This window comes from Arvicola amphibius, chromosome 3 (genome assembly GCF_903992535.2).
Source record: "Arvicola amphibius chromosome 3, mArvAmp1.2, whole genome shotgun sequence".
NCBI lineage: Eukaryota > Metazoa > Chordata > Mammalia > Rodentia > Cricetidae > Arvicola > Arvicola amphibius.
The window spans coordinates 134,236,480-134,261,516 of record NC_052049.1 but is presented as its reverse complement, the minus strand read 5'-3'; the positions used below and the strand labels follow the sequence as shown (position 1 = coordinate 134,261,516).

At 41.6% G+C, this 25,037-nt stretch overlaps 1 protein-coding gene across 3 annotated transcripts in view; it reads left to right on the top strand.

Moving 5' to 3' along the window:
- Positions 1-25,037, top strand: part of Znf609 (zinc finger protein 609) — a 133,106-nt gene that overhangs the window by 76,642 nt on the left and 31,427 nt on the right. For all 3 annotated transcript variants that reach the window (XM_038322445.1, XM_038322444.1, XM_038322447.2), the window contains exon 3: positions 14,004-14,229. In XM_038322445.1, coding sequence (XP_038178373.1) covers positions 14,004-14,229 — 226 coding nt within the window. The remainder of the gene's footprint in view (positions 1-14,003; positions 14,230-25,037) is intronic.

Below are 25,037 nucleotides of genomic sequence, written 5' to 3'. Positions count from 1 at the left end.
AAAACAAGGTTTCTCTCTAGCTTTGGAGCTGTCCTGGAATTAAGCTCTTGTAGACCAGGCTGGCCTTGATCTCAAAGAGATTCACCTGTCTCTGCCTCCCAAGTGCTGGGATTAAAGGCGTGCACCACCACTGCCCAGCATAAGACCCCATTTTAAAAACACACACACACACACACACACCAATAAGAACTGATGCATGAATTTAGTTACACTGCAGAATAAAAGTGTATTAAAAGTATTTTTATGTACTTTTTATCAAATTGAGATAAAAAATACCATTTAATGCAGTATTAAATATGAAATTGTTAGGAATAACCCTGACAAAAGATGTGTAAAATCTATACACTATAGACTACAAAATATTGAAAGATGTCTAAGAAAATCTAAATTGAGCTGGGCAGTGGTGATGAATGCCTTTACTCCTAGCACTTGGGAGGCAGAGGCAGGCAGATCTCTGAGTTCAAGACCAACCTGGTCTACAGAAAAAGTTCCAGGACAGCCAGAACAGTAAAAAAAAAAAAAAAATGGATGTATGCTTCTTATTTCACTTTTACTTATTAGTGTGTGTGTGTGTATGTGTGTGTTTGTGCATGCGTGCGTGTCTACAGTCCTGAACCCCACAGTAAGTGTGGAGGCCAAAGGTTACCTTTATAGAGTTTGTTTTCTGTCTTCCTTTACATGAAGTCCGGGGATGAACTCAGGTCACCAGGAATCTCACAAAGAAACCAAGACAGGGCTGAAGAAATGGCTTAGCCATTAAAAATTAAGCCTGGATGAGACATTAAGGCAAAGAGATCAGGAATCAGCTCTTTCCTTCTTCCATGTAGGTTCTGGGCTGCAATCTCAGGTCATCAGGCTTGGCAGCAAATGCCTTTACCACTGAACCCACTCATGGCTTCTAAATATGTAACTCTTTCTCATTCTGGCAGCACATGCTTTAATCTTAACACTTGAGCAAGAGGATTGCTGAGACTTCCATACCAGCCTACTCTACCTAATGAGTTCCAGGCCAGCCAGGGGCATTCAGCAAGAACATAAAAAGTAATTAATCTTAACACCTAACCTGTTCTTAGCCTGAATTTGGTACTGATATCTGAGTCATTTGCCAAGCAACAATCCTAAATGCCTTTTATATATTTCATTTAAGTTTTTAAGATTATTTATTTTATTTTACGTGCATTGGTGTTTTGCCTGTTGTGTCTGTGTGAGGGTGTCAAATCCCTTGGAACTGCAGTTACAGACAGTTGTGAACTCCCCTGTGGGTGCTGAGAATTGAACCCCAGTCCTCTGGCAGAACAGCCAGTGCTCTTAACCACTGAGCCAGCTCTCCAGCCCCCACTTTTGGTTTTGTTTTTTGTTTGTTTGTTGTTGTTTGAGACAGGGTTTCTCTGGAGCCCATCCTGGAACTCACTCTATAGCCCAGGCTGGCCTTGAAGTGCTGTGGTTAAAGGCGTGCCTGCTTTGTTTTGTTTTTCAAAGCAAGATCTCACTGTGAAGCTTTCTCTATCCTGTAATTCCCTATGTAGACCAGGCTAGCCTCAGATTTACCTGCCTCTGCCTCCCCAGCGCTGGGATTAAAGATGTGTGCCACCACCACCCGGCTCAGTTTCTTTTAGTATCAGTCAGATTTATTTTCTCTGCTCTTTCCTGAAGTGTTACATTTTAGGAGCATAGTTTTATGTGAGATTTTCATCTCTATAGGGTTAAATTTATAAATAAAATTATTTTTAAAAATTCATATTGAAAATAGACTCATACCCTGATACATTGTAGGGATTTGGCAATAAAAGCTATCCTTTCAGAAAGTTCTTGATGGTATTCACAGTTAAGTGTCACAGACAAGTGACAGTGAAAACTGAGACTCATGGTGCTAGTATAAAATTAGGTGTGGTCTGTCAGGCTTCATAGTGCAAGCCTGTTATCCTAGCTATTCTGGAAGCCAAAGTAGAAATGTCACAAGTTCAAGGCCAGCCTGGGCAACTTTGCCAGTTTTTTTTTTTTTTTTTTTTTAATGAGAAACATAAAAACAGGGTAAGCTGTGGCATGTTTCTGGTTTGCTAGAAAGTGGAAGGGTTAAGTTTCAGCTGATCTCAGGAGGTGTTGGAAAGGGAAAGAAAATACTGCATATGGCCCCATTTAACTACAAACTTAAATCCTTCCTAGCTGCCAACTACTTGCTGTTTTGAAATGCCAAACTCAACTGGAGGTGGTGGTTTATATCTTTAATTCCAGCACTGCCCAGAAGGCACAGGCAGACAGATATCTAAGAAGCCATCCTGGTCTACAGATGTCTGTCCTGAGTTCCAGGACAGACAGGGCTATACAGAGAAACCATGGCTCAAAAAACAAACAAACAAAAACCACGCTCCGGCCAGGCATAATGGTTCATGCTATAATCCTAACAGTCAGAAGACTAATAGGGGGATTGCTTAGAATGTCAGGCCAGCCAGGGTTGTCCAGCATGACCCTGCCTCAGAAAAGGAAGTTTGGAAAAAGGATCAATCTAGTTTTATGCAAAGAATTCTAGACTTTCATTGGTCTGACTTCGCAGGGACCCTGACTCTGCTCAGTATTCAAGTTTTAGGCCCTTAACTGTTTGAATATTGTCTATGAAGCGATACAGGCCATTCATATGAGAGGAGGGGCCAGTTTAGACAAACCAGTCTCCATATGTGTATGCATCTATGTTTTGGATACTCTTAGTCTAGGAAGAGTATGTCTGTTGTCCGAGGTTTTCTGCCCCACCAGGTCCAACAGCCGTTCAGTCCCAAAGAAATCACACAGAGGTCTACACTAGTTATAAACTGATTGGCCCATTAGCTCAGGCTTCTTATTAACTCTTACAACTTATATTAGCCTGTTATTCTTATCTGTGTTAGCCACGTGGCTCGGTACCTTATTTGGCCGGGCAGTAACATCTTGCTTCTTCTGTGGCTGGGACAGGACTGCGGACCAAGCTTTCTTCTTCCCAGAATTCTTCTGTTCTTCTGTCACCCCACCTCTACTTCCTGTCTGGTTGTCCTGCCTATATTTTCTGCCTGGCTACTGGCCAATCAGCATTTATTTAAAATAAAATTGACAGAAAACAGACCATTGTCACACACCCTAATAGTGCTATTCTCTTTAGGGACCATTTTATTTCAAACCATCACACTAGTATTGTAGTAGCTCAAATTTTCCTAAGAACTTGGATAAACAAACTATCTATAAAGATATCACAGCATTTTTTTAAAAATGTAAATTCAAGGGCTTGCATCCTTTATTTTCTTTATTTTATTTGGGTGCTCATCTCTTTTTTTGAGATTATTTATTTATTTATTTATTTATATGTTCTGTCTGCATGTATGCCTGCAGGTCAGAAGAGGAAGAGGGTACCAGATCTCATTAAGAGGGTTGTGACCCACCCATGTGGTTGCTGGGAATTGAACTTAGGTCCTCTGGAAGAACAGCCAGTGCTCTTAACTGCTGAGCCATCTCCCAGCCCCATCACAGCATTTTTATAGCTTAAAAATAATAACAGTCGCCGGGCGGTGGTGGCGCACGCCTTTAATCCCAGCACTCGGGAGGCAGAGGCAGGCGGATCTCTGAGTTTGAGGCCAGCCTAGTCTACAAGAGCTAGTTCCAGTACAGGCTCTAGAAACTACAGGGAAACCCTGTCTCGAAAAACCAAAAAAATTAAATTAAATAAATAAATAACAGTCACTTGGAGTCAGTGAATAACTTTGATTAGCTGCATTGTTGGTTTGTTTTATCACATTTGTTTGTAAATGTGGGGGGGTGCATGTGTAGAGAGAAGTCTGATAACTACTCAAAGGACTGTTCTCTGCTTCTCAAACTAGCTTAGAGTTTGTAGTCCTCCTTCCTTAGTCTCCCAAGCACTAAAATTACAGAGGCAAGCCTCCATGTCCATTATGGCTAATTATTTTAATGTTACTCATTCTCCATGCCTTCTGAGAGTCAGCAGACACATTTTCCCCTGGGTATGTCAAATATCAAGTGAAATATGGACATACATACTTTCCTGTCTTAGAGGTCTATATATGCTGTTCTCTCTGCCTATTGTCTGCCCTTTGGTCCTTCATGTGACTGGCACTTTCTTATCTTGCGTCTCAGTTTAAATCCCGCCTCTTCAGAAATACTCTCCCTGGCTTTCTTACATAGCGCCCATAGGTTCCTCAGAGGTGTATGCGCTCATGCACTCGTGCTCGCTTGCGCGCTCTCTCGATATCTCGCTATCTCTATCTCCGAGCTCTCTCGATACGCGAGAGGAAAGATAAAGCAAAGCATAAAGAACAAGAGACCGCTTTCTCTCCCTCTCTCCCTCTCCTCTCTCTCTCTCTCTCTCGCTCCTCTCTCTCTCCTCTCTCTCTCTCTCTCTGGGCTTTTGGGTGATTTAATATATATATAATCCCAGCTGACTTGGAACTCACAGAAATTAGAAACTACCAGAGTAGTTTCTAATTTCTATTTATTTACTGGTATCTTCTAGTGCATAATATAAAAGCTTTCCAGAGAAAGAACCCAATAATTGTTTCATCAGTGATCAAACACTTTATTTCCAGGTCTTGAAAAACAGTAAGAAGCACTGAGGTTTGGGCTCCTCTTTTCTCTCCTGACAATACACAAGCACGAGCAATGAAGAGAGGAGGCACCTACCTAAAATGCTGCTGGATCTCAGGCAACTCCAAGTTAATATTGTATTATCTCTAGTCTTCAGCTTATCATGCCTTGTTTTTTCTCTCCTCTGTGGCTTGTCACCCTCCCACTTGACTCTGACTCAGATTCATCACACTAAAAGGATGTGGCAGAGAAGGAGGTGTCCCTGAGAGCAGGGAGGAAGGATGGAATGACAAGAGCCACCAGAAATCTTTCAGAACTCTAATCACTCCAAGGTTACAGTTTAAGTCTAGAATGAGAGGGACTTTGAGTGTCTCTTGTTCTTGCTCAGTGCCCTCAGTTTGAGTGCTTAGCTGGCAGGCAGGCGCCTTTTCCACCTCAGATACAGTCAGAGCAACATGAAGGTCAGGCAGAAAGAGACAAATGAGAGCAGCTCAGGAAAAGGAGGTTACCACGGTAACAAGCAGGCAGGCCTGCTATTTGGAAGCCGGCCTAATCTTTCTCCTCCTTCTCAGTGCTGGAAGATGGGTATTGTGTAGCTGACCTGCATCCTTGGGGTGGGAACCATAATCCCTTTCTGACAGTTCCTAGTGACACTGGAATGAGCTGCTTTGCATTTTAATTCGATAAACAGCAGCCATGTTTTCTCAGATGTGCTAGAAACACAGCCTTTTCTGGCACTGTTCCTGGCAGAATTCTGGTTGCCACAAAGGACTTTAGTATTGTTGTTTATTTCTCAATAAAGATTTTGGATATTTGCATATTTGTGAAACATGCCCATTGGTTCAAGACAACTAGAATCAGACTTAGGTAGGTTGTCCTTTGGTTATAAATATGTGTGTGTGCGTGTGTGTATTTCCTTTTGGAGACCGCTGTGGCTCATGCCTTGAATCTCAACACTTGGGAGGCAGAGGCATGCAGATCTCTGTGAGTTCGGGGCCAACCTGGTCTACATGGTAAGTTAGTTCCAGGACAACCAGGGTAATGTAGGGAGACCCTGTCTCAACAAACAGATGAAAAGGCCACTGAGATACTGTCCTGCCACCCAGTTGTTATGAGCCAGTCACCTAGCAAGCACACAATAGATATTAGAGTTTCCAACCTCTTATCAGCATTTTGTGCATACATACACCCTGAGGGTGTTTTGTTTTTTGAGACAGGGTTTCTCTGTGTAACAGCCCTACCTATCCTGGAACTAGCTCTTGTAGACCAGGCTGGCCTCGAATTTATAGAGATCCGCCTGCCTCTGCCTCCCGAGTGATGGGATTAAAGGCGTGCGCCACCACCGCCCGGCTTTTTTTTTTTTGTTTTTTTTAATTACTGAAAGGGTTCTGGAACCAAATTGCCTGAATTTGAATCCCATCTTGATTGATGATTCTCCTTACTGTGTTAGTTAGCTTTCTCTTGATGTAACATATACCTGAGTAAAAGAAAACATACACCTTAGGAAAAGTTTGCTTTGGCACATTGCTTTAGCTGTTTCTGTGCATGATCATTCAGACTAGTTGATTTTGAACCTGTAGTGAGATGAGATAGTACATCCTAGTGAAGAGAGTGGAGAAGAGGGTTGCTGGTCAAATGGTCCTAAAGTGAAAAACAGGAAACTTTGAAAGCATAATTCCCAGTATGTGGAGACCTCCCATTAAGATCTACTTCACAGTTTGCACCAACACTTTCCAATAGTTCCAAATGGAGCCAAACTTTTAGCAGCTACTTACTCTACCTAGCCTCAGCATATTCATGGTGTGTGTGTGTGTGTGTGTGTGTGTGTGTGTGTGTGTGTGTGTGTACAGATATACTCATTTGCAGTGTTTATGTGGAGGTTGGAGGCAACTTAGTTCATTTCTCTCTTCCATGTGGCCTAAACATATATTCATGTTTAAAAGCAGACGCAGGAACTAGAGTGTAGCTCATTTGGTAGAGTACTTGCCTAGCATGCACATGGCCCTAGGTTCTGTTGTGTTCTTTTAAAAATGCTACGGAGTCCCAGAGCAGTGGCCCGAAGCTGCCTCTCTGAGAGGAAGATGGAAAAGAGAGAGAGCTCAGGCTGGAAGCTGAAGATCAGCCTGCCTCAGCGGATGGGGAGGGAATGGGCGTGGCTTGTCTCTTAAAGGGACAGGGACCAAAACCATAACAGGTTCAGTATCTACCACCATATAAACCAGACACAGTGGCACTAAGGAGTGGAGGCACAAGAATCAAAAGTTAGAGGTTGGCTTCAGCTATTACATAATGAATTTGAGGTCATTCTGGACTACATGAGATCAAGCCTTTAAAAAAAGAAAGGCACCAGCTGGGTGCATGCCTTTAATCCCAGCACTTGGGAGGCACAGGCAGGTTCAAGGCCAGCCTGGTGTACAAGAGCTAGTTCCAGGACAAGCTCCAAAGTTACAGAGAAACTTGTCTTGAAACACCCCCTCCCCAAAAAAAGAGAAAGGATGGAAGGAAGCTGCTAAAAGTAACTCCCACAGGCTTTAAGGAATAAATGAAATGTATGTAAAATGGTTCGCAAGTGCTTGGCATACACACATAATAAGCTATAAACTTTGCTTTTGTCACCATGGTTATTGTCAATTTCAGACTTCCTTGTAGCCTTTCCTTTCTGGATTTATTCCTTCAAATATTACTATTCTCTTCCCTGTTTTTTGTTCTCTCTGTGTGTAATTAATATCTATAGCCAGTCAGTAATGGCAGAGAACTTTAATCCCAGCACTTGGGAGGTCGAAGCAGGCAAATCTCGAGTTTGAGGCCTATAGAGCGAATTCCAGGATAGCCAAGGATACAGAGAGAAACCTTGCCTCAAAAACTGCTGGAGAGATGGCTCAGAGGTTAAGAGCACTGGCTGCTCTTCCAGAGGGCCTGAGTTCAATTCCCAGCAACCACATGGTGGCTCACAACCATCTGTAATGAGATCTGGAGCCCTCTTCTGACCTGTAGGTACACATGCAGGCAGAACACTGTATACATACTAAATAAATCTTTAAAAAAAAAAACCCAGCATGCATGTGTGTACTTGCATGCTTGTGTGTGTGTGTGTCCTTGCTGTTTATGTCCAAGTAACGAGTTTGTTGGTGGTGTTACTGCTGCTGTTGTCTTATATGCCCTGTTTGTGATAATGACACCAGAAAGCTTAAAACCAGCCCAGATGTATCTTGCCTCCTGGATATTTGGTTAACCACTGGATATTTATTCTGCCTCTAATCCATAACTTTTCACTAAAACTACCTCTGCCTCAGTTCAGGTGGTCGTTTCTTCCTTGGAGTGTCATAGTGGGCTTCTAATGGTATCCTTGCCTTGCATTCATCTTGACAATATGATAAAAAAGAAAAAAACAAGTCTCTGTGGTGGAGGCCAAACCCAGGGTGATGTACATGCTCTACCACTGAACTGCATCTTCAGCCCTAGCATAGTAAAAGCTTAGAAACTTAATGCATCATTTCAGTTTCCTGATTATCATCTTGCACTGACTCTTTACCTGCTGGAAATTTTCCAGTGTTCTCTCTCATTCTCCTGACAAAATTACTGTTGCTTCCTCGGAGACCATGTATTTGGTATTGTATCCAACCAAAGTAACTGAATTTTTCTGAGCTTTTTGTTGAACTTGTCCCTTAAGATGGAGCAGAAGGGCTTGCCTAGAAAGTACAGTGTCCTGGGTTTAATACCCAGTACTGCAAAAGTAAAAAGAAAAAATTAAAATGATGCAGCTAAAATGTTGTCTGCCTCTATTCCAGGTAGATACAAGTGATTATGCCCATTGTGTAGGGACTTCATTTTCATATTTGTTTGGTCACCCATGACCTAGAGGCAATAATCATACTACATTCACCATTTACTATATTGTAGTGCTTATATCATTGTAGATATTTTATGTTGGCTAAGTAAAGAGAAGGATCCAGAAAAAGAATGGTGAGGAATCAAATTTGGTTCTAAGAAAGGTGCCTTCATCTTTCCACCTCTTTTTACCCCTATAGAGTATTAGGTGGGTGGATTGGTGTGCCTTGATTTTTATCAAGGTATTGGGTCAGAGGCCTTATAGAGTACTAGATGTTTGTCAGCTAGGATGGAGGTGGTGTCCCACAAGAATGCCTTTAGACCAGGCTTGTTCCACATTTTTATTCTAACGTAAGTCAGTAACTAAAAAATACTACAGGGGCTGGAGAGATGGCTCAGCAGTTAAGAGCACTGCCTGCTTCTTCCAAAGGTCCTGAGTTCAATTCCCAGCAACCACATGGTGGCCCACAACCATCTGTAATGAGGTCTGGTGCCCTCTTCTGGCCTGCAGGCATACATGCAGACAGACTATTGATACATAATAAATAAATATTTTTTAAAAATACTACAAACTTGTGGATGATCTAGTGGTACAAACTTTTTCATATTGATGGAAACTGGCTCAAGTTAGTTTAAACTATGAAGATTTTGTACATTCTAAGAAATGATGAGCTTTACTTGGGCCAGCTTCGTCCTCAGGGAAGCTTTCTTTCTCCATAAGGTTTTTATTATTTTTAAGTGTATAGGTGTTTTGCCTGTGTGTGTATTTTTGCATCATGTATGTGACTGGTTCCCGAGGAGGCTAGAAGAGGTCATCAGATACCCTGCAACTAGAATTACAGATAGTTGTTAGTAGCCATGTGGTTTCTGGGAAGTGAATCTGAGCCCTCTGCAAGAGCAGCCAATGTGCTTTCCTTTTAGTCTAGGAGAGATTTCTTTATATGCCAGACAAATGACCTCAGAAGCTAGAGATTTAATTAGTCTTTATATCTCAAGGTACCAAAGGAAAAAAAGAATCTGTTCCATACAGTTAGGGTAGATCTGGGCCTGTTTCTATAGTAGAGTGTGGTTGTGGGAATGCACTTCCTACAGAAAAAAGAAACTTCTTACAAGAAGGGAAGGGAAGTCAAACCTGAGCCAGGCATTGTTTATAAGACTTGTAATCCTACCACCAGGAAGATGGATGCCTGATGATAATCCATTTGAGGTCAACTTGGGCTTCATGAGACCTTGTCTAAAATAAAGAAAATTTAAGAGCCTGCAAGATGGCTTACTAGATAAAGGCATTACTATCAAGCCTGACAATCTGGATTTAAACCCTGGATGATGGAAGGAGAGAATTGACTCCTGCAATTTGGTCTCTGACCTCCATAAGCACATGCCTTCCTCCACACAAGAAACAAATGTAATTTTTAAAAAAATTGAAGAAGGTGGAAGAAAAAAAATACCTAAAGTTAAACCGGAACCACTGTAAACACTGCAGATGCTGTCCAAACACTAAATGTTTGAAAGAGTTCATAGTGCCACAAGAATATTAGAAAGATGTGCTTAACAAGATTCTATTATTACTATTATTATTGAGTAATACTGAATAATTGCGTGCACTGGTACTGTCTACAAAGCAGGTAATCATGATACTGATTAAGTACAGGTACCTTTGATGTTTTATTTTATAGACTATATAATGTATATAATATACATTATGTAGCAAAGCATGCCCATAGTCTAACTTCTTTGAGAACTGCATAAAACAAGGCACGGTGGCACCTCCCTGAAATCTCAACACTAAGAAGTAGAGGCAGAAGGATCAGGAGTTCAAGGTCATCCTCGAACACATATTAATTTCAAGACTAGACTAGATTTCTCCAAAGAAAAATAATTTTGGAAGCTGGGTGTGGTCCTTATTAATGTCGGGTGGATTATGATAAATTCAAGGCCAACCTAGATTATATAGCAAAGGCTGTGACATCCTGGACTGTAGGGAGACTTTATCTCATACGACCAAAGAATCAAATAAAAAGTTAATAATAATAATTATTAGCCAGGCAGGCTGATCTCTGTGGATTTGAGGCCATTCTGATCTACAAATTGAATTCCAGAACTGCCAGTCCCGTTACATAGAGAAACCCTGTGCTGGGGATCTGAACTTGGGTCCTCATGTTTGCACCATACCCACTGAGCCATCTTCTCAGACCCTATGTAAGAAGTTTGCTGTTTAATTGAGATAAGGTCTCCTTGTGAAGGCCTGACTGGCCTGGAACTTACACAGAGATCTGCCTGCTTCCACCTCTGTAATACTGAAATTAATTATAGGCATACATCATCATGCCGGGCTTGTATGGAACGGTTAAAGGGTCTTTCAAGGACCTACCAAATCATAAAAAGAAATTACAAATTTGTTACTTTTCCAAGAGAGCAGAGCAGAAGACTCATCATACAACTTGCACTTCCATTTCATTTTATGAAAAAGAAAGTGTTGGGGTATGTGTGTGAATAGAAAGATATGAATAGCTGTTTTTGGCAGTTCTCAAGGGACCAGAATTAGTCAAAGAATCAATGTATGAACATTCAAGCATTGATGGCACACGCCTTTAATCCCAGCACTTGGGAGGCAGAGGCAGGCGGGATCTCTGTGAGTTCAAGGCCAGCCTTGAAGAGCTAGTTCCAGGACAGGCTCCATAGCTACTGAGAAACCCTGTCTCGAAAAACCAAGATAAATAAATAAACAAACAAATAAAAAACAAAACCAATGTATGAACATTTTTTTGAACTCTGAAAGTATTGATCTGTGGTACTGATAACTTTCTAAACCAAGAAATCAGAGCCCTACCAAAAAAGAAAGAAAGAAAGAAAGAAAGAAAGAAAGAAAGAAAGAAAGAAAGAAAGAAAGAAAGAAAGAAAGAAAGAGGGCTGGAGAGATGGCTCAGTGGTTAAGAGCATTGCCTGCTCTTCCAAAGGTCCTGAGTTCAATTCCCAGCAACCACATGGTGGCTCACTACCATCTGTAATGGGGTCTGGCGCCCTCTTCTGGCCTTCAGGCACACACACACACAGACAAAAAATATTGTATACATAATAAATAAATAAATATTTAAAAGAAAGAAAGAAAGAAAGAGAGAAAGAAAGAATAAAAAAGGAGGCAGTATCTAAACAGCTTTAAAACTGATTTTTTTTTCAAGTCTGGAAGTTGTATGTAACTTATAAGCAGTGTGGTGGATGTGCACATGCCCAAATCAGAATTCATCACAGAACTGTCTGGCAGCTTGGATTGTGAGCTGTGCGTGGCTCTCTCTGAAGGTCTCTATTCAAAGTCCATATTCAACATTCATGTTAGTCTCATCTCTTAATTAGGATTTAACACCAGATTTAAGTCAGCTGAAAGTCTTTCATAAGGGAAAGAAACCAAATCCGTAATTCATTTTCTAGACTTGCTGATTAATGGCATATGTTCAAAGGAAATCAGTTTATGTGTATGTTAAGTACTTTTTTATTGTTTTGTTTTTCGAGACAGGGTTTCTCTAAGTAGCCCTGGCTGTCCCGGAACTCACTCTGTAAATTAGACAGGTCTCTGACGTGGAGATCCACCTTCCTCTGCTTCCTGAGTGCTGGGATTAAAGGCATGTACCACCACTACCAGGCTGTGTATTAAGTACATTTTATGTGCAAAATACTGAGTTAGGATTTGGGCATTATAGACTCACCATTGGTAATTTGTCAACTCAATATGTATTAGTATTCAAACAGTAAGGAGGGCCTGGACAGATGGCTCAGTAGTTAAGAGTGCCTGCTGCTCATGTAGAGGGCTAGAGTTAGTTTCCCAGAACAGGTTGAGTAGCTTACAACTACCTATACCTCTAGCTCCGGGAGAATCTGACACCCTCTTCTGTCCTCCAAGAGCACCCACAAACAAACTCATACATATACTTAAAATAAAGTAAGGCAAGGATTTGGGATTTACTTAGTAGTAAAGCTCATGGTTAGCAAGCACAAGGCCCTGGGTTTGGTCTGAATCTCTGAGGGGAAAATATTAAATAAAGTAAGAGGCTAGAGAGATGCTGGGCAGTTAAGAGCACTCACTGCTCTTACAGAGGTCTTGAGCTTGATTCCCAGCAACCACGTGGTGCTTCATGACCATCTGTAACTCCAGTTCCAGGAGATCTGACCCTCTTCTAACCTCTGTGGGCCACACACACGGTGTCTATTCATACAAAGTAGATTATTAGTGTTCAACTGATTTGTGTATGCATATCACTTGTATCTTCACACAGTATGGCCTTGCTTCTGCATGATAACAGCACCTCTGTGTCTCACAGACATATTTGATGATAGTATCCTAGTCAAAGATGCTATACTCGTTAACCAACCAATGCTACTTTGAGGTTCAGAAATCCTCATCAGATTGCTTCCAGCCCTCCTCTAACTTGTACTTTTTCTCTTAAAGTTATACTCTAGGATTATTAGAAATCATAGCATCCTTAAGTCTGGATTCTCTTTATCCCTAGCCTAGTATCGTTGATTTTAATCTGATAGGTTGTCCTGTCCAGCGCTAGTAGAAAGTATAATGGTGTCAGTAATATTTACCTCAGAAGCTGGGAAAGTAGAAGTCTGTTTGTCATTTTGTTTTGTTTTTGGTTTTGTTTGTATAGTACAGTCTGGAACTCAGGGTCTACCTGCCTTAGAGGTAGAGGCAAAGCAAATCTTTGTTAGTTTGAGGTGATCCTGGCCTACATAGAGAGTTCATGCCAACCAAGGCTACATAGGTGAGGCGGTAGGGGCAGTGGGGGCCACACGCAGGCAGGAGGACAAGACAGGAAGATAAGTGTGAATTCAAAGCCATCCTGGTCTACAGAGTGAGACTCCTAAATAAAAGGAAATAAAGTTCAGGAGTTTAGGAGTATCCTTTGCTAGCAACATAGAGAGTTTGAAGCAACCTTAGTCACATTGGACCCTCTCTCTCTCTCTCTCTCTCTCTCTCTCTCTCTCTCTCTCTCTCTCTCTCTCTCTCTCTCTTGTTTGTTTGTTATTCGAGACAGGGTTTTTCTGAAGCTTTGGAGCTTGTCCTGGAACTAGCACTTGTAGACCAGGCTGGCCTTGAACTCACAGAGATCTGTCTGCCTCTGCCTCCCGTGCGCCACCACCACCCAGCTTGGAACCTTTTTCTTTTTTTCTTTTTTTTTTTTATATTTATTTATTTATTACATATACAGTGTTCTGCTTGCATGTATACTTGCAGGCCAGAAGAGGGCACCAGATCTCATTACAGATGGTTGTGAGCCACCATGTGGTTGCTGGGAATTGAACTCAAGACCTCTGGAAAAGCAATCAGTACTCTTAACCTCTGAGCCATCTCTCCAGCCCCAATGGAACCTTTTTCAAACACACAAAAATAAGTAAATAAATGAGATGAAAATATAGCTTCTAGCCTAAGATGTTGTCATCTAAACCACAGATCTATAATGGTATCATGAGCTAGAACTTGAGAGGAAGAAACAAGTTTTGTATTCAGAGTTCCTGCACTCTGGCAACAAAAGATGTGGGACTAGGTTAAATTAGAAAACAGTATGTTCTGTAATAATCTTCCTGTATCTCAGCTAGTACTTTCTCTTTTCTCACAGATGGAGTCCCCCGTCTCCACCCCAGCGGTGCTGCCACTGCATCTTTTAGTGCCAGTGGTCAATAATGACATCTCATCTCCCTGTGAGCAGATTATGGTCCGTACCCGATCAGTGGGAGTCAACACTTGTGATGTGGCTCTAGCCACAGAGCCTGAATGCTTAGGCCCCTGTGAACCTGGAACTAGTGTCAACCTTGAAGGCATCGTGTGGCAGGAAACAGAAGACGGTAAGTCCATCCCTTCTCAATTGTTTCTGCAAGGGAGCCAGTAGAGGCTTACTGTTGGAAATATTGCCAAGCAAATAGAAACATTGCCAAACACTTATAAGAGTATTCAGTGTCTGCATCCTCTTGGCAGTACCCACACAAAGGGTAGTAGCATACTTTTTAGCACACTTTACCATTCCTAGAGATGATGTGTTTGTTGTAGTTCCGGCGGTTGCAAGTAGGCAAATGGTGTAGCCCTGTGTATTTCTTTAGCTCTAGTGTCAGCTTTTTATTTAGATTATTTCCCTTTTATAGCTGGTAAATAGTCACTGAATGTTGGCTGTGTCATTTAAACTGTACTTTCTATGCCTTCCCTTGTGTTTTATATGGGGATTTAGATTTCAGGTGGAGTTTTCAGTCAGACTTTAAGAAGAAAACAGTGATAAAGGGGCAGTTGAGGAAATCAAAGCAACAAACAAACTTGTTTGTTTTATTTTTAAGATGTGTGTGTTGGTGTTTTTGCCTGCATGTACGTAAAGGTGTTAGGTCCCCTGGAACTAGAGTTATAAACAGTTTTGAACTGCCAAGTGGTTGCTGGGAATTGAAATTGGGCCCTCAGAAGAACAGCCATTGCTCTTAACCACTGAGCCATCTCTCCAGCCTTCTCCTCCCTCCCTCACCTTCCCAAAGACAGGGTCTCATTATGTAGGAACTCCCTAGACCAGCCTGGCCTTGAACACATAGTGGTGCACCTGCCTCTGCTTCTGCTGGAACTAAAAGCATCCACCACCACAATTTTCCCCCTTTTTTTCTTTTGAGACAGGGTTTCCCTGTGTAACAAACCTGTAACTCTGTAAACCGGGCTGACTTCTAACTCAGAGAGCTCCTCCTGCTTCTGCCTCCTGAATACTGGTATTAAAGGTGTGTGCCACCACCACCCGGCTGATGTTGATTTTTTAGACATGATTTCATGTGGCCTACGCTGACCTCAAACTTGATATGTAGCAAATGATGATGACTTTGAATTCTTGATCTTCCTTCCTCCGGTTTGTAATAGTGGGATTGCAGACGCGCATCACCACATCTGACTCTCTTAAATTGACTTAATGTTAGCATCATGAATTTCAAGTTCTCTCCATTTTTTTTATATCTGGAAGTAGAGCCAACTCCTTCCTCCCACTGACTGCCTCACTGCCCAGCCACCTACACACTTGATGTTTCTTTCCCTTAGTGTACACAGTGTCACCCCCACCTCCCCCCGAGACAGGGTTTCTCTAGCTTTGGACTTTGGAGCCTGTCCTAGAACTAGCTCTTGTAGACCAAATTGGCCTTGAACTCACAGAGATCCACCTGCCTCTGCCTCCTGAGTGCTGGGATTAAAGGTGCGCGCCACCACTACCCGGCTAGTGTGTGCAGTCTTTATAGGTCCAGTTAGTAGGGAACTGTTCATGTAGTCTTATTTGAATCTTTCATTAAGCAGCTGCCTTGCTGTAAACTGCTGCTGCTGCCCAAGGCTGCCATGCACACTTCTCATATGTTCCATTTGCCCTGGAGAACAGAAGCTCTTCTGTTTTGGAATTTCTCAAACCTAAACAGAAAGGAATGGAAGTGCAAAAATACTTAATCAGTTAATTCAGATCCTTTGTAACATGTTAGTGGCACTTTGAGTGCAGTAGATTCTTTAATAAAGAATCAAGTTCTCGGGCTGGAGAGATGGCTCAGAGGTTAAGAGCACTGACTGCTCTTCCAGAGGTCCTGAGTTCAATTCCCAGCAACCACATGGTGGCTCACAGCCATCTATAGTGAGATCTGGTGCCCTCTTCTGACATGCAAGCAAACATGGAAGGAATGTTGTATACATAATAAATAAATAAATCTTTAAAAAAAAAAAAAAAAGAATCAAGTTCTCATCAAATCATCAGTGATTGGGGAACGTAGGTGTCAGTAGTCCCGTCGTGTCTCCAAACCAGTACCCAGACTAGTCTTCACTCTGCACTTCGAGACCCATAGGAACACAGCTAATTATCTCTGCTATTACAGAACTAACTTGTTAGTCTGCATTTTGTTCTGGTTATTCTCCCAGCAGTCTGTTATCAATATTTTTGTTGTCATTCAGAATTATTGAAAGTTCTGTATGCACTAAATGCTAATGTATTTCAGATAAAAAATATAGAAAATGATGCAAAAAAGATATACTCTGGATGTGTATTTACAGTATACATTCTGGAAATAAATTAGGTGTTTAATTTTTAATATGTATGACTGAGAAAATGACTCAGTAATTAAGAGTACTGGTTGTTCTCTTAGAGAACCTGAGTTTAATTCCCAATAGCCACATGGCAGCTGACAACATTCTGTATCTCCAGTCCCAGGAAACCCCATGTCTCATTTTGGCCTCCTTGGGCTCTAGGTACACACATAGTACAGACATATATGAAGGCAAAATGTCTGTGCATATAAAATAAACTTTGAAAAATAAATAAAATACACAGACAAGCGGATCTCTGTGAGTTCGAGGCCATGGTGGACTACAAGAGCTAGTTCTAGGACAGGCTCTAAAACTACAGCGAAACCCTGTCTCAAAAAAACCCCAAAGTAAATAAATATAAATAAATAAATAAATAAATAAATAAATAAACTATAAAAAGATGTCTGTGGGGGGCTGGAGAGATGGCTCAGTGGTTAAGAGCATTGCCTGCTCTTCCAAAGGTCATGAATTCAATTCCCAGCAACTACATGGTGGCTCACAACCATCTGTAATGAGGTCTGGTGCCCTCTTCTGGCCTGCAGACACACACACAGACAGAATATTGTATACATAATACATACATACATACATACATACATACATACATATTTTTTTGAAAAGATATCTGTGTCCAAATATCTGAGCAGACATATTTTGTTAGAATGACAAATGTGTTTGGACAGCAGCATCTTTTTAATTTTTACCTTTAAATTTAATTTTAATTTTATTTTTGGCATATAGGTATTCTGCCTGCATGTATGTCTGTATACCACATATATACAGTGCCCTTGGAGAACAAAAAAGGATATGGGGTCCCCTAGAATTGACCACTAAGCAATTTTCAGGAGAGAGCCATGCCTCAGTATATTGAAAAATACATCATTTCCTGCTTATATGTTCTACTTTTCTTCATAGTGGTGACTTTTCTGTAAGGACAAAATATGAACCTGGGCTGGAAAGATTCAGAGGTTAAGAGCACTGGCTGCTCTTCCAGAGGTTCTGAGTTCAGTTCACAGCACCCACATGGTGGCTCACAACCATCTGTAATGGGGTCTGATGTCATCGTCTGTTCTGTTCCTTCTTCTGTTCTGCAGGCATATGCAAACAGATCATTCATATACATAAAACACATGAATAAATAAAACTTTAAAAAAGTGTATGAGTCTGGGGAGCTGGAGAGATGGCTTAGCAGTTAACACTGACTGCTTCAGAGGACTCATTTTTAGTTCACAACACTCAGTTAGGATGACCTGTAACTCTGGCTTCAGGGATCTAACTCCCTCTTCTGACCTCCATGGGTACCTGCAAACATGTGACATACTAACATAACAGCAGACACAGACACACACATAAGTTTAAATTTTTCTTTTAATATGAACATTAGAAAGTCTTTTCAAGAGAGTGAAACAAACCCTTTCACTCTCCCCACGACAGTGAATATCTTTTTTTTTTTGAGAATGCCTACATTCTCTACCTGCCATGGGGGTTTAATTTGCTAGAGATTTAATTTGCTAATGAACCTACGGCCTTTTACATGCCATATGAATACTGTACCACTGGGCTATATCTCCTGTCTCTGCTGTCTATATTTTTCTCTATTTATAGAATTCTATGTAATTAGGGATTCTGCTCACCATTGAATTCCCAACACTTGACATCTGGTACCCAAAAGAGGTACTCAAAAATATTGTGGGCTTTTGTTTGTTTTATTTGTGTATGTCATATGATTGGTATGTGTGTATATGTATATCTCTGTAAGTAGTATATGCATATGAGTGCAGGTGTGCACATGTACTACATGTACAAAGGCCAAAACAGAACATCTTCATGTCTTTTCTTCTTTCATCATCATACTGCCTTGAGATAAGGCATCTCACTCACCACACCAGAAGCTCAGTTATTTGTAAGGCTGGTTGGCCAGTGAGCTCTTAGGATCTCTCTCCCAGGACCGGAGTTGTAGGCATAAGCAGCCATGTCCACCTTCTTGTTGTTGTTGTTGTTGTTGTTTCTGAAGTAGGGACTTCTATAGTTCGGATTGACTTCAGACTCACTATATATCTAGCCAAGGATGAATTTGAACACCTGGTCCTCCTGTTTCCACCACCCAAATTAAAAAATAATAATAATAATTGTTCGAAAAGACTAGCGAGATGGCTAAGTGATCAAGAATACTTATTGCTTTACCATGAGAACCAGAGTTCAAATCCTAGAACCAACTCCAGGAACTCCACAGATAACTCCAACTCTGAGAGATCTAATTCCCTCTTCTGGCCTTTTCAATCACCCGTGCACACAACATATACATGGACACAGGCTTGCAAATGAAAACACACACATACACAAAGAAAATAAAAATCTTAAATAATTATATGACCAAAGAGAATCAAAAGTAAAAGCCAGAAGTGGCAACTTTTATCTATAATTTTAGCTTTCTGTAGGTTGGGGCAGTAGAACGGCTAGCTCAAGACCAACTTGGGATACATATAAGCTTTAAACCACCGTAGACCATATAACAATATCCTAGCTTGGGGGAAAAATGTTTTTTTATTTGAATGAATAACATCTCTGTCTTTCTGTTTCTGTTAACATATACTCAATAAATCCCTTACTGTTGTTTCAACTTATTAATAATGTCAAAATACTTTCTAAATTTCTCTATAAATAAATACTTTTATCACATTTGAGAGCCTTTTCATTTATTTAAATATGTAAGATTTGTGGTTCTGTTTTGTTACCTTGAGAAACTATCCTTTTTAAGGTAGGGGTGTGTGTGTGTGTGTGTGTGTTGTATGAAGCACATGCATATCTTGTGTCCACAGAGGTCAGGAAAGCATATCACATGCCCTGGAATTTGAGTTTGAAAATATGGACACTAGGAATCAAACCCATGTCCTCAGCAAGAACAAGTGCTCTTAACTAATGAACTATTTTTCCAGCCCCATTATTGATTTTTTTTTTCTTTGAGTTGGGGAGACAGGGCCTCACTGTATATGTCTCTGTGGTCTTACTCTGTAGCCCATGCTAGCTTGGAATTTAATGTGAAGCTTGGACTGGCTGCTAACTCTTAAATGACTCTGCTATGTAGTAATGAGCTGAGGGCAGGCCTGCTTTTCGTCCTGCCCTGCTCCCGGCCACCTGGCTAGCTTATGATCCAAAATAACAACATACAAACTATATTCTTTTAAACACTGCCTGGCCCATTGGCTCTAGCCTCTTACTGGCTAACTCTCTCTTGCTTTAACCCATATTTAGTAATCTGTGTAGCACCACAAGGGGTGGCTTACCAGGAGAGATCTTAACCTGTGTCCGTCTTGGAGAGGAGAAGCATGGCGACTGCCCATGGGGACTGCCTAAAGCGTCTGCCTTCTCTCTCCCAGCATCCTGTTGTCTACTCCACCCACCTATGTTCCGACCTATTGGGCCAAGCAGTTTCTTTATTAATTAACCAATGAAAGTCCTCCATCTTCAGCTTTTTAGTTTTGCTTTTTAATATTATTTTATTGTTATTGTATGTATGCATGATATGGGTCTGTGGGATTGTGCTCTAACACACTTATGGAGGTCAGAGGACAACTTCCAGCTTCATATAGATTCTAAGGATCAAACTTTAGTACCGTATTTTTCCCTCTTTGTCTTGTATTTAAGGCTGAATGTTTTCCTTCATTTCTTTCTTTCTAGGGGAAAAAGAATTGCTCTGGAATGATACATTGTGCCTTTCTTTGCTTACTGGACACCAGGGCCGGTCTTGTGTGTTAACACTGGGTGGCTCTCTTCAAGAAATAAGATTTCCTCAAAATCTGGAGCACTAAGTCAGTCTGTAAATCATATAAACTACTGACAGATACTTTTAAAAAAATTCTTCTAGTTTTCTGGGATTTTCTGTACCTGACTTTTTTGTATAAAAGAAAGAAAAAGGATCTAAATATTACCTAGAATGTTCTATTTCTTTTGAGAGAGGTTCTTGCTTTGTAATCCGGACTGATCTAGAATTTGGTTGACTGGTTGGTTGGTTTTGAGATAGTGTCTCACGTAATCTAGAATGACCTTGAACTTCCTGATCCTTTTCCCCCTACATCTTTTTTGTTGTTGTTGTTTAAGATTTATTTATTATCGAGGGCTGGAGATATGGCTCAGAGGTTAAGAGCACTGGCTGCTCTTCCAGATGTCCTGAGTTCAATTCCCAGCAACCACATGGTGGTTCGCAGCCACCTATAATGGAGTCTGGTGCCCTCTTCTGGCATGAAGGTATACATGCAGGTGGAACACTGTATACTTAGTAAATAAATAAAATCTTTTAAAAAAAAGATTTACTTATTATCATCTTTATAGTGTTCTGCTTGCAGGCCAGGAGAGGGCACCAGAGCTCATTCTAGATAGCATCTACCCTTGCATCTACACCTTAAAGTGCAGGGATTACAGGTACACATCACTGTGTCTGGCTCTGCCTAGAGCTCATAATCCTCCTGCCTCTGCCTCTCAGGTGTTGGCACTGGGCATGTGTCAGCATACGCCTAGCTATCTAGAATGGTTTCTTTGCACCTAAAGTACTTTCACAACAGCCAGGCTGACACTGTAAGAATTCCAGATGGTAATATGGATTGTCCTTTCTTGGACAGCAATCCTAAACCAGAGGTGTTGTGGCTCACATTGCCATGTGTACTTTGCACAAGAATTGGTGATATGGTGAAACAAGCATTAGAGTGACATTTTAAAAACTTTCATGCTTCTGCCACTATTGTTGTGACCCCTGATTTTGATTAGTTACTTTTTCTCATAGCTGTGACCAGATAATAAGAAGCAACCTAGGGGTGAGATGGATCAGGGGTTGGGGAGGATATATTTTAAAAAGGGATACAGTCAGTCATAGCCTGGAAGCCATGATGGCAGGAGCATGAGGCAGTTGTTCACCGTATGACAGGAAATGGGGTCAAGGTGTGAAATGCCAAAGCTCTAGCAAGACTCCATCTCCTGAAAGTTCTACAGCCTTCCAAAGTAGCCAGGGACCAAGTGTTGAGAGTATGAGCCAGTGGTTCGCCATTTCACCCACCGACTACAGCAGGCTTTTCTTAGGAAAGGTTGTCAGTTCCTAGCCTTAATGTTAACCCATATCACACATTCTTAAATTTTTACCTTCCAGCTGATAGCTATAAATAAATAGCCTCAAGAATAATTTATTATGTTTACCCAGATTGGTATTCTTTATCCAGGCTGGTATTCCAAGAATCCATCCTTTGTTCACTTCTGTCTGAAGAACCAATTTGCTAATTTTGGACCCAGTCTACTGCTATTCTGTGAAAATAAGTGTTTTACTTATGTACTTATGTGTATGTATGTGGACCACACGAATGACGCCATGTGGAGGTTAGAAGAGGGTTTTAGATCCCCTGTTGTGAGGATGGTAACCTCCATGTGGTACTGGGTCCTGAATCTTGGTTCTCTGCAAGGGCAACAAGTACTCTTAACCTTGAGCCATATCTCCACCTCCCTCTGTGGCCATCTTAGTTAGCAGTATCAACCCTGTGAATTTATATGTCATGACAAAACCTCCAGATATCTTCAAAGATACTGTATTCTCAGAAAGATGAGTATGAAGAAACCTCAGAGGTAAACATGAGAGTAAGGCGTGTTGAGTAGGCAGCCCCCTTTCTGGCTCTGCTACCTCCCCAGCTGCCTCTCAGAACATTTCTGCTCGTGGATGATTTGTGTGCTGTGCTCCTTTGAATTTTTTTTATTTAAAAATTTTGCTGTTAGAAAAAAAAAACCTGCTTCAATAATCATGTAACTAGAATAATCCTCCCATGTGGAAATTACTCTTACAACATCTTTGGAATTATGCTGGTCTTCATTTACCAGAATATTGTTTAAAAATTAATAATAAGTTATAATGACCTATGGCCATGTTTCTGAAGCCAGGGTACAACTCTTCTGCATGTCAGTGGGATGAAAATCTACACAATCATCCTAATCTGACTTCCAAAGTAGAATACTCGCTTGCTGATGTATATTCAATTTCTACTTGTATTGTAGCACAGTACAAATATTTCTGAACCAGAGTTATAGAAAATCAGGTTCTAGAACATAGCTACCTTTAAGCTAGCTCTTTGGTCTTGGGTAAATTAGTTTCTGTTTCTAATATTTCCAATTTACAAAAAAGGGATTTAGACTAAATGATTTTACTCTCTATTAGAGTTTTTTTTTTTTTAAATTATTGCTGAGATACTCTGTCCAAAATGATAGCCTGTATTCACATGCAAGAACCTGCAGTGTGCCAAGGAACTGATAAACTGAATTTTTAAATTTTTATTTAGCCAGGCATACTGGCACACCTAAACCAGCATTTAGGAGGTTAAAAATTCATACAAAAGAAACAGGTGGTTTTCTGTCTGCAAGGGGCGGCACTTTTATATAACACTTTTATATAATAGAGGAGAGCCAGAGACTGCTGAGGGTCCAGACGTGAATCCAGGACCTTCAAGAGAGCAGACCTACCTAAGCCAACACCCCCATGTGTCTGAGGAAGAGTCTAGAACCTCCCAGGAACTAGGCTGGAGCCAGGACCTCTGCCTGGGCGTGAACCTGGGTCCTCCAAGGGAAAAGGCAGGAACTGAAAGACCCCCGAAGTGGGTTGTCTTCCAGTCTGGGAAGACCCTCCCAAGGAACAGCGAGACCACTTTTCGGATGCAAAAAGCAAGAGGCTTTATTCAGATACACAGGTACCTGGGGCGACTTAGTCTCTCGGAGGACTAGCGCGCCTTTAGGCTGGAGCAGTGGGTTTTTATAGGGTCGGGGAGCAAAAGCGCGGGTACAGAAGCGAGAAGCGTAGTTACAGGGTTCTGATTGGACAATTTAAACAAGGCTCGGGTTTAAACTAGGGACAGCTGGGCACTTCCAGGGGGTTTCCAAGAAATCAGATATGCAAGTTAACTTCGTTTATCTAGGGTACGAGCTGTTTCCGTTCCCTTGCTCATGGCCGGGTGTCTGACCACAGATATCCTGCTTGGCCCCCACCGCCCTTGTTTTTCTGAGCTGAACTTTAACTGAGCTTCCCTGTCCTCTGCGCTGGTAAAATTTTATGCCTTGCGAAATGGCGTTACTGCTGCTAGCTGCTATTATTGAGTGGGGGTCTTTCATTCCCCCCTTTTTCTTTAAACTGAATAAAATCCTTTATTCAGCTGACTTGGTTTCCTACATCTTTAGGGTCAAACTGTTTAAGTTGGTGGTATTGTTGGGTCAAGACCAAGGCCTGTATAACTGACAGCCTGTCTTTCATGAACTGAACCAGACGGTTGAGGATACAAGGCCCGAACAGCAAGATTAACAGTATGATTATGAGGGGGCCCATAAAATGATTAGGGGGGCTCCCGAGTAAGTCTTATCTTTAGAGGGTTTTGAGAACGTTGAACCTTTCATGATGATTCTGATGTTTTCTCGTCCGGTCGGGCCGCTTTTACGTGGGAGGCGTGGACCCAGGCCGCGATGCCGTCGACCTTGAGAGCAGTCGGAGTAGTCAGCAGCACAGTGTAGGGTCCCTTCCAACGGGGTTCCAAATTCTTAGTCCGATGTCTGCGGACCCAAACCGCGTCACCAATTTGGTAGTTGTGGGGTATCACTGGTCTGTCCAGCTGGTCTTTGTAAGCGGCAGCAAGTGGCTTCCAGACTTCCCTCTGCACGGCCTGGAGTGCCTGTAAGTGAGCTTGCAAAGAGGGACTGTTAGCAAAGTCTGAAATATCGGGGTCAAAAAAATTAATGAGGGGCGGGGGCGCCCCATATAATATCTCAAAGGGAGTAAGTCCATGAGGTCCTGGAGTGTTGTGGGCAGATAAAGGGCTAGGGGTAGTAGGAGTACCCAATCTCTAGTGCCAGTTGCAAGCGTTAATTTAGTTAGAGTCTCCTTGATTGTTTTATTTATCCTCTCTACCTGTCCTGAACTTTGGGGTCGGTAAGCACAATGTAATTTCCAATCAATCCCCAAGAGCTTGGCCACCAACTGACTTACCTGGGAGACAAAGGCGGGCCCATTGTCGGTTCCCAGTACCTGGGGCATGCCGTACCTGGGGAAAATCTCTTTCAACAGCTTCTTGGTCACTATCTTGGCTGTTTCATGTTTGGTCGGGTAGGCTTCTACCCATCCGGAGAAGGTGTCAACAAATACCAACAGATATTTGTATCCATATTGTCCAGGCTTAATTTTAGTGAAATCAATTTCCCAATGGGTACCTGGTCGGTGTCCTCGTATCCGGATTCCTGTCCCGAATTTGGATTTTCCAGCATTGACCTGAGCGCATGCCCTGCAGGCATCAGCTACTTGTAGGATTTTGTCTCTGCCTAGCAAATAATGGAAGCTTTCTTCTCTGTCTAGGAGAGTTTTCATTTTCCGAGGACTAAGGTGAGTCAGCTTGTGTAAATAATCTATCAGTTCGAAAGTCTGTTTTGTGGGCACCACAGATCTGCCTTGGAAGACCCAATGCCCTCTGGCCAAATCATGAGAAGCCCCCATTCTTTTTAGTATCTCCGTGTCCTCTCTGGTATAGTGGAAGGGACAATGTAAAGGAGGGGCGTTGGTATCTTCTGGGGCAATCGT